The sequence below is a fragment of the Nyctereutes procyonoides genome, unplaced genomic scaffold (genome assembly GCF_905146905.1).
Source record: "Nyctereutes procyonoides isolate TBG_1078 unplaced genomic scaffold, NYPRO_anot_genome, whole genome shotgun sequence".
NCBI classification, from domain to species: Eukaryota; Metazoa; Chordata; class Mammalia; order Carnivora; family Canidae; genus Nyctereutes; species Nyctereutes procyonoides.
In genome coordinates this window covers 6,261,397-6,283,297 of record NW_026575155.1, presented here as the reverse complement: position 1 = coordinate 6,283,297, position 21,901 = coordinate 6,261,397, and the positions used below count along the sequence as shown (strand labels likewise).

The 21,901-nt window shown below is 46.8% G+C and overlaps 2 protein-coding genes across 10 annotated transcripts in view; one reads left to right on the top strand and one right to left on the bottom strand.

The window, feature by feature from the left end:
- Positions 1 to 2,063, bottom strand: part of EVA1C (eva-1 homolog C) — an 82,214-nt gene extending 80,151 nt beyond the window's left edge. For 2 of the 8 annotated variants that reach the window (XM_055313382.1, XM_055313386.1), the window contains exon 1: positions 1,532 to 2,060. In XM_055313382.1, the coding sequence (XP_055169357.1) occupies positions 1,532 to 1,691 (160 nt within the window). In that variant the 5' untranslated portion in view covers positions 1,692 to 2,060. Of the gene's footprint in view, positions 1 to 1,477 lie in introns of all 8 variants that reach the window. The other 6 variants (XM_055313383.1, XM_055313380.1, XM_055313379.1 and 3 more) reach the window with 6 other exon arrangements.
- Positions 1,112 to 21,901, top strand: part of URB1 (URB1 ribosome biogenesis homolog) — a 91,445-nt gene continuing 70,655 nt past the window's right edge. The window contains exon 1 of one of the 2 annotated variants that reach the window (XM_055313378.1): positions 1,112 to 1,259. Coding sequence is in view for 1 of the 2 variants with exons in the window: in XM_055313377.1 (XP_055169352.1) it covers positions 21,708 to 21,849 (142 nt within the window). In the remaining variant the exon portion in view is untranslated. Of the gene's footprint in view, positions 1,260 to 21,604; positions 21,850 to 21,901 lie in introns of those variants that run through there. The other variant, XM_055313377.1, reaches the window with a different exon arrangement.

Here is a 21,901-nt window from a genome sequence, read left to right as displayed (position 1 = left end):
TTACACCGCAATTTACCTAAAGCAATATTTGTTCAGTTGCAGTGATGTCACCAAAAAAAGGGGGGGGGCTTGTCAGCTTTGCAAAGAAGATTCTTTGCAATATTCAGAGCTGGACGGTGGCTGATTCAGAAGGGCTCACCGTCGCTGAAATCAGCAAACACAGAACTTTTCTAGCAGCCAAGAAAGTTCTATTTAAAAAAAAAAAAAGTCAATAGCACTTGAAAAGCATTTCCCCAGCACATTTACCACAGCATTCTGACCCTGTGGTGCTCGATTTTAAGGACCACGGTTTGCTTGCCAAATAGGCATATCTTGGCTTCCTTTGCGAGGTAGAAACACTGCCTTGATATTAAATATTCAAAGCAAAGAACCTCTGACCTAAGGGCTCTCAGCTAACAATGACATTCTCTGTAAGTAAACTAGAAACCCAACTCAGCTTCTGGTTTGCCAGTGTTCTCTGCCATGTACTAGTCTATTGCACAGCGGGGTGAGCAGTGACTCCATTTACCATGATTAGATTGCAAAAGACCCTGCAGGCAAAAGCCTGGACTTGGCAGTAGATCCCCGGAGAAGGGGGAGAGTGGGGTTCCGAGCCGCCTCCCGGGCCCTGGGCAGGGGCTGGGAAAGGGTGAGGGCCTCCGGCTTCACCGGAGGGAGACCCAGGTCTGTCACAACTGCGAGGACTTTGCTGCTCTTTGCAAAGCGCAGCGGTAATACAAGCATGCGGCTCCTGTAGCCATCATCATCCCGGAAACTTCTCTCACTTGGTGGAGCCACAGCGGCAACCCCAGAGCTGAGATCGGCTGGGTGGGAGAGCGTGGCTGGGGGAGTCTCCCCAAAAGCAAAGCCTCACGGTTTACTGGGAGGAGGACGTCCTGATTTTTTGTAAAGGAGACTGGGACTGGCGGGGGTTGGGGGAGCTGGTACCTTTTGGAGGTAAAGCCAAGACACCCCCTCCCCGCACCCCCCACCCCGCCCCCAGTCTCTGATCTGTAAACTCCTGCTCCTCCGGCCCCTCCCTGCCCGCCCGCGCAGACTTCAGGTCAGACGTCCCCGGGGCCAGTCTCCTTACAAGGGCACCCAAGGGGCCGGCGGGGGCGCAGCCGGACTAAAGCGAGTGGCAAACCAAGCGCAACTCCTCGGAGCACAGCACGTGGATCGTGCAGCGCTGGGCGCGGCGCAGGCTTTGGCTCCAGGGAACACGCATCCGTCAGAGTCGGGTCCCCGCTGCCGGGACCCGCTGCTGGGGAACTGACGAGGTAAACAGCGGGGCGAGAAACTCCAAATACGTTACCCACCCTTCGTCCTTGGGGAGAGGCGGGGAGGGGCTCCTCTGCCATCACTGCGCGCAGCCACCTCTGCGCCGAAGGCTCGCACCAGGCAAGAACACTGGCTCTGAGCGCGCCTCGACTTCACCCAACCCGGCCGCGCGCCCCCGCCCCCCCGCGCGGGCGGCTGCCCCCAGCCCAGGGCTCACCTGGGCGCGCACCGCGGCGCCGGGGGGCGCAGGGCGAGGGAGGGCGCTTCTTACCGGAGAAGTCCGTGAGCGCCGCGATCTCCTTGGAACAGACCAGGACGGTGCAGTAGAAGAGGCGCAGGAGCTGCCCGGGAGGCTCTACCTGCCGGCGGAGTCCGGGATGCTGCGCGGGCTGCGGCGCGGGCGGCGGGCGCGCGTGTCCAGGCAGAAGCATGGTGCCCGGCGCACCCCAGCGCGGGCGGGCCGGGGGCGCGACGGGGGTCCCTGGGCGGAGGGCGGCGTCACATGGCGGGGCGAGGCGGGGACCCTGCACCTCCCGGCTCAGGCTGCGGAGCCTCTCCCCAGCGCAGGCCAGCGCCGGCTCCCCAGCAGAGGGCAGGGGGCGGAGAAGTGGGGCGGGGCGAGGAGCCCCGGGAAGGATCCGCGTAGTTCCCCCCCACACACCCCCGAGAGGAAATCTCCGCTGCCGCCCCGCGGGAGGAAACGGGGGGGGGGGAACCGAAGGGAAAGCGCAGCCTTCGCGCGCCGGGCGGCTGCGGAGGCCGGTCCCTGGCGCGCTGCCCGCCGCGGAGGGCGCCCCCAACAGCGCACGGAGGGACGCGCCACTGGAGCGCCTTCCACGCCTGGGTCCCCGCCCCGGAGACGGCCCGGCACCCCCCGCCTCCGCCCCCCCCGGGCCCGGCCCGGCCCGCGCTGGCCGCGTGCCAGCCTCGCCCTGGCCGCGGGAGGAGCGCGGCCGGTGCCCGTGACGCACTTTGCAGCCAGCGCCGCGCGCGGAGCCCAGGCGCTCCCGGGGCGGGGCCGAGGCAGGGGCCGCGGGGAGGTGGGGACCTGGAGGTGTGGGACCCCAGCACCGACGTCCCTGCGACCCCGCGGCGCGCCTCCTTGAAGAATCACCAAGCACGCACAGTTATCCCCATTGCACGGAGGGGGAGACTGAGGCCCCCGCGCTCTGCCCAAGCCCACGCGGCCAGGACGGGAATCAGAAAGGGTTCGAGGAGAAGCGGGTGGGGGAAGCACCAAGGGGGGGGCGGGATTCAAAGCGGGTCAGACGGTTTCAGACCACAGCCGGCCGGTTTCTTTTCTCCTTGCGCCCACTACGCTTCCTCTGCGTACTGGTTGGTTGTCGGCTGCGCTCGCTCCGAGGATCTGACACCGGCCGGGCATAAGTGGCCCCGAGCGCTAATAATCGGGCTTTTGTTTTAAAATGGGCCACCGCATCTTTCTGAACCTCTCGATTACGCGCGGTGTGACCCAGGCCCGGCCTGCGGGCTCGGGGCTGCAGCGGACAAGTGCGTGGAACCGGGGGGCCCCCAGCGGACCCCGCGAGCGTCCCGGCCGGGCGGCGCCGGCGGAGGGGCGGAGGGGCGGAGGGGCGGAGGGCCGGGCCGGAGGGCGCTCGGCACAAAGTGTTCCCGAACACCGCGGGGAGGCCCTGCCAAGTTCTCGGCGGGCCTGACGCGGAAACGTAGATAATGAGGCCCAAGGGCGGGACCAGGCGCACTGCCCCAGCCGGCTCCCCACTGCACTGGCTTGCGGACGGGACGCCCAGACTTACCTGTGGGACCCCCGTACAGGTGCGCCGCGAGGACCCAGGGGCCCGCCGGACTTGGTGCTCCAGCAGGGGCAAGGGCGGAGCTGCTGGTATTTCTGGCGCCTTCCTCCCTGTCTGTCGGTGGGGGTGGCAAAGGCCAAACCCCAGACACGATGAATTTTAAAATCTATATTAAAAATACTCAACCTCCTCCCAGCGCCTGGCTGGCTCAGTGGTTAGAGCACGCGACTCTCGGGTCTCCAGGTTGTGAGTTCAAGCCCTATGTGGGGTGTGGAGATTATTAATACTTTTTTTTTAATCTTAAAGCTAGGCCTCAACCTTCTCAATAACTTTTGGACATATTAGTGTGCGCTTTTTAGGTCGGGGAAACTGAGATTGGGAAGGTAGGTAAGGATGGCTAGCACTTAGGAGCCATAAGTAAGTAACATTTGCTCAAATATCAGGCCCCTCATCCCATGTGGTTTACGTATGAACTGGTGTGTGCTTGGGGCTGCGGGGGGGGGGTGCAGGGGCTGGGACAGGAAAGGGGCCTTGCTCCCACAGGACTGGGGGCAGTCTCTACTGTCCTGTAGTGTAGGCATAAGCTGGCTTCCACATGCCAGTGTGGGCTCCGTTGCTAACTGTGCACTCCCCTGGTTTCCTTCTCTGTAAAGTCTCAGGCTTGTGACACTTTAATTAGTTGATACAGGTGACGTGGGTAGGACAGGGCCTGGAGCTGTAAATGCTCGGTCAATATTAGACATTATCACAGACAGGAAGACAGTGACTGGAGAATCATAAACTAAAAGGGGCCGCGGAGCCAAAGTGTTGGGTAGCTGAGTGGAAGGGAGGGAGGTGTCAAGGACTTTTTAATTTTTTTTATTTATTTATGATAGTCACACACACACAGAGAGAGAGAGAGAGAGGCAGAGACATAGGCAGAGGGAGAAGCAGGCTCCATGCACCGGGAGCCCGACGCGGGACTCGATCCCGGGTCTCCAGGATTGCACCCTGGACCAAAGGCAGGCGCTAAACCGCTGCACCACCCAGGGATCCCGTCAGGGACTTTTTAAATTAAAAAATTTTATTTTATTGGAGTCTAGTTGACATACCATGTTTTATTAGTTTCAGGGGGACAACATAGTGATGGGACAATTCTTTATATTACAATATGCTGGCCACAGTTAAGTGTAGCCACCATCTGTCACCATTTGTTGTTGCAATATTATTGACTCTATTCCCTATGCTGTCCTTTTCATCTCCATGACTGATTTCTTTTATAACTGGAAGTTTGTACTTCTTAATCCTCCTCACCGACTTCTCTCATCCCCTCAGCCTCCTCCCTTCTGGCCACCACTCATTTGTGCTCTGGGTGTATGAGTCTCTTTCCAGTTTGGTGGTCTGTTCCTGTGTTTTGTTTTAAAGGTAAGATGGATAGGAAAGATGGAAAGAGTTTACCAAGCAAAAACTAGCCAAAGCTAGGTGTTTGGGAGGGTGAACATTTTAGAAAAAGGGATCAGTGGTGTGCCTGGGTGGCTCAGTGGGTTAAGCATCTGACTCTTGATCTCAGCTCAGGTCTCGATCTCATGGTTGTAAGTTCAAGCCCTGTGTTGGAGCCTACTTAAAATTAAGAAAGAGAGAGAGAGAGAGAGAGAGAGAAAGAAAGAGAGAGAGAGAAAGAAAGAAAGAAAGAAAGAGAAAGAAAGAAAGAAAGAAAGAAAGAAAGAAGAAAGAAAGAAAGAAAGAAAGAAAGAAAGAAAGAAAGAAAGACCAGCATGTGTGAAATCCAAAAGAAGCGTGGTTCCATAGAAGAATGGAGAAAAGTCTACAGTGCACAGGCCAGAAATCAAAGGGCAAGGCTTGGTGATGTGAAGTTGTCAGCCAGAGCTCAGGGATACAGAGTGCTCAGCACTTCCATCTTTACCCTGAGACCTTGTGAGCTTTCCCTTCTTTATCTTAAGCCACCAAAAGATTGGTAGCAGATGAGTGAAATGATCATCTGTATGTTGGTAGAGGATTGGTCTGGCTGCTGAGTGTCACTGGACTGGAGGGGTCAAAGGTGAGTCCAAGGATTTTTATACCCAAAAGAAGTGAAGGCAGAGACTCAAACTGGTCCTTGGAAGCCAATATTCACTGAAGCATTATTCATAATAGCCCCAAGGTGGAAACAGTCCAGGTAGTCATCCTCAGATGAGTGGATGAACTAAATGTGGACTTGTATTCACTCATAAAAAGGAATGATTTCTGATACATGCTACAACATGGATGAGTCTTGAAAACATTATGCTGGGTGAAATAAGCCAGGCACAAGATGATAAACATTGTATGATTCCACTCATATGAAGTATCTAGAAAAGGCACATAGAGACAAAAAGTGGATTAGAGGTTACTAGGAGCTAGAGGAAGAGAGAATGAAGGATTTTTTTTAATTTGTTTATTCATGAGAGACACACAGAGAGGCAGAGACATAGGCAGAGGGAGAAGCAGGATCCCTGGAGGGAGCCCGATTCAGGACTCGATCCCAGGACCCTGGGATCACGACCTGAGTCAAAGGCAGATGCTCAACCACTGAGCCACCCAGGTGTCCCAAGGGAATGAAGGATCTTGCTTAATGGGTACAGAGCTGTTGTTTGGGGTAATGAAAAAGTTCTGGAAATAGTGGTGAGGGTTGCACAGCATCATGAATCTAATTAACACCACTGAATTGTACACTTAAAATGGCAAATGCTATAGGTTTTTACAACTTCACAAAATTAATAACGTAGTATTCCAAAACCCATCAAACTGTATACTTTAAGTGGGTCGGTTGTGTGGTACATGAATTATATCTCTATAAAGCTGATTTTTTCTTAATCAAACAATAACAACATCTGAGTAGGTCCAAGAAGATGGGGGGGGGGAGCGTAGCCAGGAGGCTATGGCTGTGCTTTGAGCTGGGGCTTTGCTGGTCCAGAGAGAAGGGGCAAGTGGTCAAACTGGATGGGCACTGGGAGGATGGACGGTGCTGGGCGGCCAGGCTGTTGTGGGACACAGGGGAGAGGAACCCAAAGGACAACTCTCAGCTGCCCTCCTCTTTGCCCCTCTGCTACTTGCTGTGAAGCCACATTTTAGTCCTAATCTGATCTCTTTAAGAATTTTTGCATCTTGGGACACCTGGATGGCTCAGTGGTTGAGCATCTGCCTTCGCCTCAGGTGGTGATCCCAGGACCCAAGATCAAGACCCACATCAGACTCCCTGTGAGGAGCCTGCTTCTCTCTCTGCCTATGCCTCTCTGTGTGTGTCTCATGAATAAATAAATAAAATCTTTTTAAAATATTTAGCATCTTGCAAGAAAATTAAAGAATTCCATTTATCTCCCTCTCTGGATTCCACACTTCCAAGTTCCTTTGTGCCCCAACCAAATGGAAAGGAGTTACTGCCTAGCCCCCATTTCCCTCTCTCTAAATATTATATAGTTGAATGCCTCAACTTTGGGCCACCATAAAAACTCTTAGGGTGGGGAACTAAGAGGAAAGCACACACTCCAAAGAGAGGGAAACTCTTGTAAAATCAACGTGGGGCATGAAGAGAAATGACCTTTCCCACCGAGACAGTTCCCCCCCTGAACTCTTTCTCCTGTGATGGAATTTTAAAAATCACAACCCGTTATAGCCACTTGGTTACTCGACACGACTGCAGGGAATGGAATTGAAGCAGGTACAGTCTGGTGAGGATGAACCAAACACTACAGCTCCTAAAGTGTCACCACTCTCAGCAACCCTTTGAGATAGGTGCTAACCAGGACCAGTGGCACAACTCACTGGCCTAGTGCAAAATGAAAACTTGGGGTTCTTGTTCAAAAATAATTAAGAATTGGGGCACCTGGGTGGCTCAGTGGTTGAGCATCTGACTTTGATTCAGGGCGTGATCCCGGAGTCCTGGGATCGAGTCCCACAATCGGACTCCCTTCGGGGAGCCTGCTTCTCCCTCCGCCTGTCTCTGCCTCTCTCTGTGTGTCTCTTATGAATAAACAAATAAAATCTTTTAAAAAGTAATAATAATTAAGAATTTCGGGATAACGTCAGCAAAGCATTTAAACCAAGCGTGGGCCTTTTGAGCATGTGCCCCGGAGCGACTGCACAGGTCACATGCCCGTGAAGCTGGCCATGGTGCTACCGCCAACTCTTTGTCTCAGATGTGGAAACCTATGACACAAACTCACACAGATCATCTATGGCAACATCTGAAGCTTTCTTAAATGGCAAAGACAGAAATTGGGGATGGAGGCCAATACGGAGTAAAAGTGTCCCTTCTTAGGTGATGGCACCATTGGGTGCTCTTGGCCCTCTTTGCACACGAGTGTGAGAAGTGCCCCTGTACCTGCCACATTCACTCTGTGTCAGAGGCATCCTTTGCAGGATATTATAAATTCCATGCCTTTTTTCTTCTTTGGAAGCAATCCTGTCCCTTCTTTCAGCTCTAAGTGACATTCCTCTTTTCCTCCTTGTCTGACACCCTGGCTACTTCCTTCCCCACGGAAGCCTGCCTACCTACATTGGAGTCTGTTGCATGCTCAGACCCCAGCACTGCACCTCACCCCTTTCTTCTGTGCCACCAAAGGTAAAGCTCTGCGCTTTCAACAAAGACAGGCTACAGCCATTCTCAGAAGACAGAAGCCACCATTTGTCAGCCTCAAAGAAACCAACCTTTCAGCTCAGGAGACTGAGGCCGAATGTTGTCCAGAGCTAAAAAGGCTTATTTTTAGAAAGCAACAAATGGTGGTTTGTTTATAGAGCTGGCACCAAAGAGGCACATCAATAGCAAAAAGCCTGCTCACTGAGGACTGGAGGTTTGGGGGAGGGGGGGCACTAGGAGGGTTGTGTGGGCATGTTTGGCCCAGAAGCCTACTGAAGGTGGCCTTTAAGGATATGCCAACTGATGTGTCTACGGCAGTCCATCCAAGGTCAAAGGCATCAGGCACAATAGTGTCTACCTCTGTCACACAGGGGCATTTGACCTCTCTGCCCCCATTTTCCACATCTGCAAAATGAAAGGTTTGGGCTCTACAGTCCATTTTGGCTCTAAAAGCCCATAACCTATTTAAATTAAACATAAGATTTCAGGAAATTGGGCTAAATCTATGTGATTCCTTGACATTCCCTGATGTTCCCTGAAATTCATAATTTCATTCATTTTTGTACATGCTATCAGTTTGTTTCTATGTCAATCATATTTTTCCCTTTCTAAAAGAAGAATGCAATGCAAGCAAACTCCTGGGGGTTCTTAGAGCACTGCGAATGAGTAAATTCTGATCCATGGGAGATTTCAGTGTAAAAATTCCCAAGTATTCAAAGCGGTTTTCAGAACTCAGTTTCTGAAAGAGAGTAGACGAGTCCCCCTCAAGACTAGAAGGTGTTGAGTTCCCATGGAAGCTCTAAGGTTGCTCCCTACTGCCTTCTGCAGATACTGCAGAAAACCGAGTCGGCCTGAGAGACACCCTCGTCTACTCCAGAGGACCCCTAACTTCCTCTCCACACTCTTGTCCTTGCTTCCCTTCCCTGTTGGGGGCCAGGCACCCTTCTTACCCAGCTCTCTGCCATCAGAAAGGAATGTGTGCTGATGGAAGGAAGCTGATGGATGTAGTATGTGGGAAAGAAGCACACGTAGCTCTGAAAACCAAGCTTGTCCTGCAGGCCGGCACAGTGTAGGCAATGGTTAATTGTATGGGTTCTGTGGTCAGAGCTCAGGCACAGAGGTTCGAATCTCAGCTTGGCCGCTGTGGACACTTGTGTGTGGATGGTGGTGCCGTTTAGAGCTAATATAACTGAAAGATTAGAGTAGAATCCTCATAGATGGTAGCAATGATAATAAATATAACCATATTTTATTTATATTAATAAATATACCCAATATTATTATTGAGCATATTAATATTATTATTTACTGAGCATAAGACAGTGTTTGACTTCCATCTGAACCCCTGGGAATGTCTTTTTTTTTTAAGATTTATTTATTTATTCATGAGAGACACAGAGACAGAGAGGCAGAGACATAGGCAGAGAGAGAAGCAGGCTCCTCACAGGGAGTCCAATGTGGGACTCGATCCTGGATCCTGGATCCTGGGATCAGGACCTGAGCTGAAGGCAGATGCTCAACCGTTGAGCCGCCCAGATGTCCTCTTGGGAATGTCTTTGTGATTAAATACACTTTCCCTCCTTAGGTAGTGAAGAAAGTAGTTTCCAGAGTATTCATGTCAAGAACAGTGGTCCTGGCCCCCTGGTGGAATTTTGTTTTCCTTTTCCTGTGAACTGGTTAGGACACTCTCCCCAGTCCTGGTTTTTGAATATCCCCTTTCTCTCCCCACCTCTGGTCCACTGTCAGTCTCCTCGGGCCTGGCTCACCCCATCGCCCTCTTCCTCCGCCCAGAAACGTCCCTGGCCCCCCAATCCTGTGTGATATACCTGAGTTCTTGGGACCCGAAAGAACTTTCTTCCAAAATAGCAGCAGCCAAATCTGATGCCAGCTCTTCAAATCCTCAAAGGCCTGATGCTCCAGATATAGAAATATGCTTAGGTACATACAGATATAAATTACTTTTGTTGTCGTAAGATGCACATAACATAAAATTTAACATCTTGACCATTTTTAAGTGGATAGTTCAGTGGCATTAAGTACATTCACTTTGCTGTGCAAGCATCACCACTAGACACCTCCAGACCTTTTTCATTTTGCAAAACCAAAACTCTGTACCCACTAAACACTAGCTTCCCATTCTCCTCTCTCTTCCCAGGGCCTGACAACCACTATTCTACTTTCTGTTTTTGTGAGTTTAACTACTTTAGATGCTCATATAAGTGGAATCATACAGTATCTGTCCTTTTGGGACTGGCTTATCTCATGTAGCATAACGTCCTTAAGATTCATCCATGTTGTAGCAAGTGTCAGAATGTCCCTCCTTTCTGATGTTGAATAATATTCCATTGTATGGCTAGATCACATTTTGTTTGCCCGGTCACCTGTCACTGGACACTTGGGTTGCTTCCACCTCTTGGATATTGTGAATAATGCCATTATGAATATGTACCAAATTTTTTTAATTTTTATTTTTTTTAAGATTTTATTTATTTATTCATGAGAGAGAGAGAGAGAGAGGCAAAGATCCAGGTAGAGGGAGAAGCAGGCTCCATGCAGGGAACCTGATGTGGGACTAGATCCCAGGTCCCCACGATCAGGCCCTGGGCTGAACGCAGCGCTAAGCCACTGAGCCATCCGGGCTGCCCTTTTTTTTTTTTTTAAGTTCATTCCCAAGAGAAAGACCTTCTTGTTCGAGGCTGAATAACATTCCATTGTGTGTATGCACTGCACTACCCCTTCTAGTGACTTCATCTCTCCTCTAAAGAAGAAAAGAGGATGGTCATGTATATGCCCAGTTGGCTTCCCATTGGTCAACAACAGTAAACACCCTTCAGCCAAAGCCTCAGGAAGGTGAGAGATTGACTGAGAGGCCCAGGACTATTTCACAGGCTCTGGGGAAGGGAGATACCTGGAGTTTCAGAGGGTCCAACTCCTGCACACCAGGCAAGGAAATGCCACTAGGAACTGTCAGGGCACTCTCTGTAGGTGAGAATCTCAATTTATGTCTTCGTAATGGTGACAGGAGCCCACAAATTTCTAAAATAATTTTTTATTGTCAAATATGCGTAACATAAAATTTACCATTTTAACCATTTTTAAGTGTATAGTTTAGTGGTGTTAAGGACAATTCTGAGACAGACTTTTGGTACAATTGTTTCCATTAAAAAGTACTGGTTCTAAAAACTACTTAAAAATAAAAATAAAGGGGATCCCTGGGTGGCGCAGCGGTTTGGCGCTTGCCTTTGGCCCAGGGCGCGATCCTGGAGACCCGGGATCGAATCCCACGTCAGGCTCCCGGTGCATGGAACCTGCTTCTCCCTCTGCCTATGTCTCTGCCTCTCTCTCTCTCACTGGGTGACTATCATAAATAAATAAAAATTTTAAAAAAATTTAAAAAAAAAAATATATAAATAAAAATAAAAACTACTTAAAACTCTCTCCCTCTACTTCTCCCCCTGCCTCCCCCCCCCTAAATGTTCTATAAAACAATCTCCCTTCCTTTTGGAGATTTTATGACATATTATTATCACTAAGGGGCCTTTTACTATTAAATTTAAATGGCTAAGGGTGCCTGGGTGGCTCAGTTGGTTGGGGATCTGTCTTCAGCTCAGGTCATGATCTCAGGGTCCTGGGATCAAGCCCTGTATTGGGCTCCCTGCTCAGTGGGGAGTCCTTCTGCCCCTCCCCTGCTTGTGCTTTCTCTCTCTCAAATAAATAAAATCTTTAAAGAAATCTAAATGGCTAATTGAGACAAACAGTTTGGAAACTAGTCTTCCACCACTGATGAAGACAGGGGTAGCAGGTATTCAGGATAATATTCATTTAGCCTTCTGCGTGTTCTGGGCAGACTTGATGACCTTACCAGCTCCAGTAGCTTTCTTGGCCACTGCTTTGATGACACCCACATCAACTCTGTCTCATGTCAGGAACACCAAAATAACCCAGAGGAGGATAGTCAGAGAAGCTCTCTACACATATGGGTTTGTCAGCGACCATATCAGCAATGGCTGCATCACTGTATCACCAGATTTCAAGAATTTGGAGCCATCCTCAAGCTTCTTCCTTGAACAACAATCAATCTCCTTCAGCTCAGTAAGCAGTGTGAGCTATGTGACAATATGCACAGGTGCATAGCCAGCACTGATGAGGCCTAGGTGGTTTGAGATAATCGCCGGAGCCATGTAATCACCTGCTTCCATTAGTGGGTCATTTCTGCTGTCACCAGACAGGTTACCATGATGAACATTTTTGATAGACACGTTCTTGGCATTAAGTCCACATTGTCCCCAGGAAGAGATGCTCTCAGTTTCATAGTGCATTTCAACACACTTGACTTCAATTATAATGTTGGCTGGAGCAAAGTTGCCACCATGCCACGTTTGAGAACACCAGACTCCCCTGGGTCCACAGGAAAGGTACCAATACCTCTAATATGGTAGACATCCTGGAGGGGCAGATGAAAGGGCTTGCCAGTTGGATGAGTTCTGGCAGATGCCATGCAGAATCTCAGGTAGCATGGTTCCACTGGTATTGCCATCTTTATGGGCGACTTTCCATTCCTTGAACCAAGGCGTGTTAGCACTTGGCTCCAGCATGTTGTCACCATTCCAGTAATTGGCACAGATGCTACTGTGTCAGGGTTGTAGCCAACTTTTTAAAACTTAGGTGTTGACTTCCTTAATGATTTCCACAAAACTTTTCTGGCTGAAGAAATTCATCTGGTTAATATCAATAATTAGTTGTTTCATGCCCAGCATGTAAGCCAGAGGGTATGCTCATGGGTCTGCCCACTCTTGGAGATAGCTGCTTCAAATTCACCAACACCAGCTGCAACAATCAAGATAGTATAGTCAGCTTGAGATGTGCTGTGATCATGTTTTTGATAAAGTTTCTGTGTCCTGGGGTATCAATGCTGGTCGTATAATACTTGCTGGTGTCCAGTTTTCATGGGGAGATATCGATGGTGACACTAGCTTATGTTCAGATTTCAGAGTATCCAAACCCCAGGCATCCTTGAAGGGCCCCTTTCCCATCTCAGCAGCCTCCTCTTTAATTCTTCAGTGATTCTTTTGTCCATCCTACCTCACGTGTAGATCAGATGGCCAGTAGTGGTGCACTTGCCTGAATCTACATGTCCAGTGATGACAATGTTGATATGAATCTTTCCTTTCCCATTTGACTTAGATCCAGCAGTGGTTTTCATGACACCTGTTCTGATGGCAAATCCATCACAAAAAAAGGGGTGCCATGTTTACTGTACATCAAGTTGCTATATATGCATAGATCTTTGTTTCAAATAAGCTTTTATGTTGGAATATTCCAGATTTACAGAAAAGTAAAAAAGTGAGGGATTCTGTACACCCTTACCCAGTTTCCTCTAATTTCTGTACCTTTCATGCTTATATGGTAATTTATTAAAACTAAGAAACTTCACTGGTACACTGCTATTAAGTAAAGCCCAGATTTTATTTGCAGTTCACCAGGTTTTCCCCTGGGGTCCTTTTTCTGTTCCAGGATCCAGTCCAGGGTATCACAGAGCATTGTGTTGTCCTGTCTCCCTGGGCTCATTTGATCTGTGACAGTTTCCAAGTCTTTCCTTGTTTTTCATGACCTTGACAGTTTTAAAGAGTATACATGATGTATTTTTTACCGTCCTTCGATTTAGGTTTGTCTGGCATCTCTCATGTGACTGGGCTGGGGTTATGGATTTGGGGAAGGATACTACAGAGGTGATGTCCTTCTCATCCTATCACATCAAAGGTACATGATAACAATGGAACTTATCACCACTGATGTTAACCTTGACCATTCAGCTAAGGTAGTGTTGGCCATGTTTCTTCACTATAACTCACCAGTTTTCTTCTTTCCTAATCTAATCTTTGGAAGTTACTAAGTCTACACTGGTGTGTGTGTGTGTGTTTGTGTGTGTGTGTGTGTGTGTGTGTGAATAAGCTCCATTTCTTGCAGCAGGGAATATCTACATATATTATTTAGATTACTTTTGTAAGAAAGATTTGTAAGGAAACTTACTTTGTAAGGAAGATTTTCTCCTGTTTATTAATTTGTGCAATCATTTTTTATATCAGCATAGACTTACTTATATATTTATTTTATATGGTAGATGATCATTGAATACAATGCTCATTATTTTGTCCTTCAGACTGTTCCATCAAGAATTATTTCAGGTTGGTCCCCTATACCCCTTTGACATATTCCTCCTCCCTATTTTTTTTCTCCAGAGTTTTGTGCTTTATGGTACTACAAGATGCTCCAGGCACATTTTATGTGTGCTCTGTCCCAGTCTTAGAATCAGCCACTTTTGCAAGGAGTTGTGGTTCCTTTTACTCGATAATGATATTAAAAAACAAGATCTGGACACTGGGTGTGCTAATTACTACTGGAGTGTCACTACTTTTAAGCCCCATCAGTGAACAGAACTAAAAAATGAATGCATATGTACTAACCCAGGTAGAAAACATGTGCACAATTATGTCTGTATCTACCCATCTTAGTTTATATTAAGCTAGTTTATATTAAGTTTATATTAAGCTAAACATGAGATCATACTGGCTTCTCTAATGCTAATCCAGTCCCACAGGGTTCACTCTACCCCAACCATCTTGGTTTTATGTAACTTTCCTCTCCAACAGTGAGAGGCCTGGTCCGCATCATCCCCAATCCATCGATTGGATTTTGTTCAACCCAGGATACATGAAAAACAATTTTGGAGTCTTTAACCCTACTTCCATAACATGGGTCTGATTTTGAGTTTGTATTCTGTTTCACTGGGCTATTTATCTAGTCTTTTACCATTATCAGTATAATTTGATTATTAAAACCTTGTCTATGTCTTCATGCATGATAAGGAAGACCCCATTATTCTTGTTGACTTAATCATTCATAGACCTTTTTTTTTTTTCCTACAAAGTTATCATGATTTTTTTGAGTTTCTTAATTTTGATTGAAATGGCAGTGGTGATATAGGTTGTTTTAGGAAGAGTTAACAGAATGACAACATGAAGACATTCTTCTACAAACATAATATGTCCCTTTATTAAGTCAGATCTCTTTAAAAATGTTCTCCTTAACCATATTGTGCAATATTTTTTAGTTCTGAGATAATTCACTGGTTTTCTCCCTCTTTGTGAATGGTGTCTTGTTTTCTACTATCTTTTTTTGATAAAGGGGCATTTTTATGTATCTTTATTTTTCATTTAAGTTCAATCAATTATCATATAGTGTATTATTAGTTTCATAGGTAGAGTTTAGTGATTTATCTACTATATTTTTAAATTAGCTCTTGCTAAAGTAAAGGTGATGACACTGACTTGGTGATTTGATCTCACATCTGACAATCTTGTGCAACTCTAGTTTGTGTTTCTGTTGAATTTTCTAAGTAGATGACATTTTTATCTCTTTTAATTCTTTCATATTTTTTTGGTCTTGACTCATCTCATTACTCAAGACCTGTATGAATAGATAGTAGCAGAGATAGTGAGCATCCCTGTCTTTTCTATTGTTCTCATTCACAATTCAAATGCATCTACAGTTTTTCCATTACACATGGTGGCTGCTGCAGATACATACAGTCTTTATCAAGTTAAGGAAGTTTTTTCTATTCCTAGTTTTATGTGAGTTTTAAGAATCGTAAAGATTTTTTCAAATGCCTTTTTAAAGATTTTATTTGTTTATTTATTTGAGAGAGAGAGAACACAAGTTGGGGGGTTGTGGAACAGAGGGAGAGGGAGAAGCAGACTCCTCACTGAGCAAAGGGCTCCATGCAGGACTGGATCCCCGGACCCCGGGTTCATGACCTGAGCTTGAAGGCAAGCACCTAACCAACTTAGGCACCCACATACCCCCTCAGATGTCTTTTTCCATCTATTGAGATAATAATTGGGTTTTCTGCTTTAATCCATTACTGTGGTGAGTGACATAGATATGATATTAAAACTTGTATTTTTTGTCTTTTAAGTACAGTGTTGGTTCAGGTTAGCTAATATTTAATTTACACATATTTATGTCCATAAGTGAAATAAGCTCATCACTTTCTTACTTTATATTATCCTTAGCTAGTTTTGTATTTAAGTTCTGTTAGCCTCATACAAGATATTAGGATGTTTTCTTTCCTACATCTTTCATGGAATAAACTGAGTAAGATAGAGATTATCTGTTTCCTAAAAGATTACTAGCCTTCACCTAGAAAAATAATCTGTATCTTGGGAAAAGTTTGATTAACACGTCATTTTATGTAATGATCACTGTTCTATTCCAATTTTCTGATGCCTTTTGTGCCAATTTTGGTCTTTTTGCCCTTTTCCAGAAATATATGTTTCTTTTAGTTTTGAAAGTTTTTGAGAATAGTTGTTCATAATATTCTTTATTATTTAAAATCCTGCCACAGATCCGTTTACTTAATCTAAAAAACAAGAACAAACAGCTTTTGGTTTCTGGATGGTCTTTAGTTGTTGTCATTACTATTGTTTCCTCATTCTCTTTGTAGTCAATTTCTTTCCTTGTCTTTGCTTCTTTTTCCTTCTTACTTCTTTGGGTTATTTCTGTTGTACTTTTTTCCAGTTTCTTGATTTGGAACATGTACTATTAGCTCATTTGTTTTCAACCTTTCTTGATTTCTGATAAAAGTATTTTAAGCTCTAAATTTTCCTCCTAGTGTTGCCCCATAGATTTTGCTATATAAAGTGTTCCTTTTGCTGCATTCCAAATCATTCATAATTTCCTGTATACTTTCCAAAGATTAATTTAGTAGAAGATTCCCCCCAACCCCCAGCCTTATGGAATTTTAAAAAACCTACCCTCCTTTTTTTTTTAAAGATTTTGTTTATTTATTCATGAGAGACACACAGAGAGAGGTAGAGACATAGGCAGAGGGAGAAGTAGGCTCCCCACAGGGAACCCGATATAAGACTCGATCCCAGGACCCTGGGATCATGCCCTCAGCCAAGGGCAGACACTCAACCACTGAGCCACCCAGATGCCCCTAAAACGTATCCTCTTACTATTAAGTTTCAATTTTATAGCTTGGTGGTCAGAGAACATGGTCTGCAAATGTTTTTTTTTTTTAATTTATTGGGGCCTCCTTTTTTGGCCTAAATGTGGTCAATTTTTATGACTTTCCTATTATTTCAAAAGAAATGTAGATGTAAAGTTCTATTGCTATCAATTTGAATGCATTGTTACTCAAATTTTCTAAATTTTCTCCCATTTCTGCACAATGATAAGATGGTAGACTGGTCTCTATTATATCTTTGAAATGTATCATTTGATATTTTACTATCTAAACTGGGTATGGATTTTGCTACCTTTTGCTGTTCAAAAAATAGGGCTGTCAATTCAATAACCTATTGCTTTGAGTGATCTGGCCTAAGATCCTAGTCACCAACATAACACATATTTATGGAGGACATGTCTCTTGTATGCATTGTCCTAGCAGGATCAGTGCATACTTCCTGCATGGACTTGGAGGTATATTTTTTAAAATTGATTCATGCTCCCCATTTATAAAATGTGACATGGGATAATGGCTGGAATTCACAGGCAGATTCACGCACAATGTTCAAAGACTCCTCTTGTCCCAATCCATGACCTCTTTATTTTCCACCAGCCCCATTCCCATTCCCATGCAATGTCACAATTACTAGAAATTCATTTTAGTGGTGGTGATCTCCAAGTGTCCTCTTTTAAAGTATAAAAATATTTTCAGAGGTTGGCTACAAACTGCTATTATTCTCCAACATCTAATGGTGAATTGATCAGAGTTCTCTATTTTCTGGTGGCTGGCTAAAAATACTTTTGTAAGGGAACAAGTTATGGAGGAAGGATGGGGAAGAAGGAGAACTAACAAAGGGAGGGAACCACAAAAATGAATCCTGGAGGGGCGTTTTGCAGGGAGATAAGCTCTGGGAGAGCTGCTCAAGCTGGGGCTTTGGGAAGATAGGGGCGGCAAGGATGTGTGCATGCAGGTGTGGAGGGTGATGAGTGAGCAGAGACTGGACTTGAGAGATTCAAAACACAAACTTCATCTATGTCAGAACTCTTATCAAGACTGCCTTCATGCTTACAGCTCACTTATTCCATATTGGACAAGAGGGCAACATTTTCTACTTTTCTTCAATTTTGCCTCAGAGAGGAAAAGAAGGCAAGTTTCATGCTTCTGTTTTCTTCTCTGCTCTACTGTCATTTTTGTAAGAAGCTCACAGTGCTCTAACTTGGATCATGCTAATGTGATGTGACTATTTGTCAAATCATTCATTTGTACTTATCACAAGGCCCTATAACATATCACCTTGGGTTCTTGGCTAAATTCTTTATTGCTGTTGAACTTGCCAGGTGTGTCATATTCTCAGTGATTACTGTAAGTTCCTTGTGGGTAGGTATACTGTGCTACACGTTTTTGAATCTATTATAGCCAGTTGTATAATGCAATGCATATAGCAAATATTGGTGGATATTGGTGCTTTGTTGACTTGAATTGAGAAACTGTAGGCTTACTTATCTTTTCTAGCTTACAGACACCGTGTACTTTACCTGAATTCATAATGACTTTGAAAGAATACTTCATTTTGCTCACTGCTAAACAAACCAATGATGGAACTGTCTTGATCTTGGTAAAGGCCACACTAAAACATCCATCACCAAAGAGATAAACACTTGTATCAGAATGAAGAAATTCCATATCTCTCCTCTCTATGTGACTGCATTAGAAAGTTTTTATCCAGATGAAATAACACAGGGTAAACCATTTTGATAACTTTTTCTTCTCTACTGCAATGTATACCTCTCGCCTTCTGAGTGACTGCAATAAACATGCTTTAATACTAACTTTATATGGGCTCTGATTCAGTTTCTCTTTTTACCCCTTTCCAGAACTTGAAATTAAACATAAGATTGAGGGGCACCTGGGTGGTTCAGTGGTTGAACATCTGCCTTTGGCTCAGGTCGTGATCCCGGGATCCTGGGATGCTCTACCTCTCTCTGTGTGTCTCTTATGAATACATAAATAAAATCTTTAAACTTATAAGACTGAAATAAGGGTCTTAAATGAGTCTGTATCCAGTTGCTGTCTGTATGAGTCTTAAGACTCTTAAATAAGTCTTAAATGAATAGACATATTCATTTAAACCTCTATTTAAACAGACACACTTAACAGGGGTGAATAAGAAGTGTGGTGACTAGGGATGAATTGGTTGGCTATTAGAGTTTGAACATTTCCCTTGGCTAATTCTGCCACAGTCCAGGAGCCAGTTCACAGGCTTATAGACTCAAAAACCTGCATCCTGAGGCATTTTGATCCAAAAGACAACCTTTTATAATAGACTGACATTAACCAAGACATTTACCTATTCAACAACTATTTATTGAGCCTTGTGATGTACCAAATCTGTTCTAGGTAGTAAGAATGAAGCACGGAACTTTGTCCTGTGTCATTACAGAGTGTACATTTTAATAAAGAAGTTTGACAAACAAGATGAATATCTAATATCACCAGTAGATATTAAAGGCAAGAAAGGAAAATAGAAGAGGAGAAGAAGAAGGGGAGAGATGGATAGGAAGAGCCCACATGAAATCAAAGTATGAGTCATGTGAGATCCTGGTAGAGTTTCAGAGGAAACAGCAATTGCAAAGACCCCCAAATGGATACCAGCTTAGGATGCCATGAGAATAGAGTTGTATTTATCATCAATATAGAATGTTCTCTGGAGCAAATAAAGCCCTTTATCTCCATGCAGGCCTTTAATATAGAAAGCCATGTCACTACCTGGAAGTTGTTTGGTAAGCCTGATAACTGAACAAGTGGGGTTAGCCTACTGGCATCAATGATTCGTGGCATCAGGCTGAGTCTGAAGCATTCACCCATGCTTCTGAGCCATGCCTCAACAGGTATGTCTCTGGATAAGGCTGGGATAACCTGTGTTGTTTTTAAACTGAAGTTAGTAACTGGGGTTAGGATAAATTGGATGAGTGGCTCCAACACTTATTAGCTGGATAATACTGGCAAGTTCCCTCATCCTCCCTAAGTCTTTGTAAAGAGAGATGATAGTTTGTCCAAGGTCATACAGGTAGCAACTGGATACAGGGATTTTGATTGTTTCTTACCTTTCCCTGCTGCCCTTCGGTCCACCCTGGTTGCAAACAAAGTTGGTGGTTGACAATTAACTATAGGAGAGAACCAGTGTGGACAGTGAGTCAGAATTAAGTCTCTGTCTTTACTAATGGGAACGTTGTCCTTTACAGCTTGAATTTTGGGTATATCCTTATCTCTTAATACTGCTGCATCAGTTCAAATCTCTTAAGACGGAGGGAGTCTGACTCTAACATAAGCATTTCCACCAGTACCATAGTCTTGGCAGGTCTGAGTCAGTTCAGGGTCAACACCCTGGGCTTTTTCTATTAGAGACTCTAAATCCCAACAGGCCACAGAAGGTCCAACCATGGATGCTCATCACACATCTGTTTATGGAACACAGGGCAGTATTATCTCAGAGTAGGAGACAACCTCACAGAGAATTCCAGGAATCACAAAATTACCCATTTAATGAGCTGGCTCATCATTTATTTGAACACATACAAATCATAACCAAGTATTGATGAAGTCGTATTAAGAAATGGGACGGGGATCCCTGGGTGGTGCATCGGTTTAGCGCCTGCCTTTGGTCCAGGGCGCGATCCTGGAGACCCGGGATCGAATCCCATGTCGGGCTCCCAGTGCATGGAGCCTGCTTCTCCCTCTGCCTGTGTCTCTGCCTCTCTTTCTCTCTCTCTCTCTGTGTGACTATCATAAAAAAGAAAGAAAGAAATGGGACGGTCTGTTTTTACTTATTTAAACCTCTATTTTATTGCAAAGCATTTAATGCTGCTTTCAAGTCATTGACATCTTACAAAACACAGTACTCCCTGCCCCACATCCCCTCCCCCGTCAAAGTAGTTTTTCTTTCTCTTTTCAAAGATTTTATTTACTCATGAGAGACACACACACAGAGAGAGAGTTAAAGCCACAGGCAGAGGGAGAAGCAGGCTCCATGCAGGGAGCCTGATGTGGGACTCGATCCCAGGACTCCAGGATCACGCCCTGAGCCGAAGCAATGCATCCTTTCTCAGCTCAGGGCAGCCCCCAGACTGCGTAGGGCTGGCTCTGCCAACTCGATTTCAAGAACGGGAACTTAGACGTGGAAGTTGCTGCTCTGCCCACGAATGAAGGGTTTTCCAGAAGTTAACGTCTCTTCGCACCTGCTGGGCCGGAAGGGTTCACGTCCTCCCATCAGTTTGGGGAAGAACGGGACGGACGGAGGCCGGTGCGGGGCGACACGCCGTCTGGTTTGGGCTGTGACAGAAACTGGGGCCAGCGTTAGGGGCGCCCGCACGACCCTCGGCCCAGGTGCGCGGGGGTGCCAAGGCCACCTGGCTTTTAGCCGGGGGCTGCCCCCAGCCCCGCCAACCTGCAGGGCCACAACAAAGCCAAGAAAGCATCGAATCCCACTGCTTGTCCGGCAAGTTCTGTTATCCGCAGCGTCAGGGAGCCCTCAGGTCAAGAACTGTGAGTGTGCAGCCGCCACACCCCGAAACTCGCGCCCTCGGGGCATGCACCCGCCGGGCAGCCTCGGCAGGGCCGCCGGGGGCGGGAGGCGGGTCCCCGTGGGCTCCTCCTCACCGCGGCCGGGTGGGGATTGCCGGGAGGTGTCCGCTCCTCCTAAGAAGCGGGCGAGCCAGCGAGGACGCGGGAGACCGTAAGAAACTCGGGGGTGCGCACGGATGCAGCCTCGCCTTCTCCCCTGGACCACCTCCCGGGTCTCCCGCCCTCCCTCAGGCCCCGCCCCTCAAAGGCCACGCCCCTACGAAGCCACGCCCCTCTAGGGCCACGCCCTGCATCTAGGCCACGCCCCTTCCGTCGGCTTCGACCCCTGACGCCGGCCTCTCTCCTGAGGCCCCGCCCCTTCCGCCCCGGCCCCGCCCCTTCCGGCGCACGTGTGGCGCCGGGGCGAGCAGGGGTGCTCCGCCGCTTTCCGGGCATCCTTTTGTGGGGACCCCTGGTCGGAGGGTCCCCGCGCGCCCCCGCGCTCTCGACCATGGGAGTCCCCAAGAGGAAGGCCCCGGGCGGCCAGGACGGCGCGGCTCCCCGCGCGGGCGCAGCCAAGCGGGCCCGCTCCGAAGAGCTCACGGGCGTGCGCTTCAAGGCTCAGCTGCGGGAGCCGCAGGGCGCGGAGCCGGGTGAGTGCGGGGCCCGCCGGGGACCGAGGGCAGGTGCCAGCGGAGCCGGGTC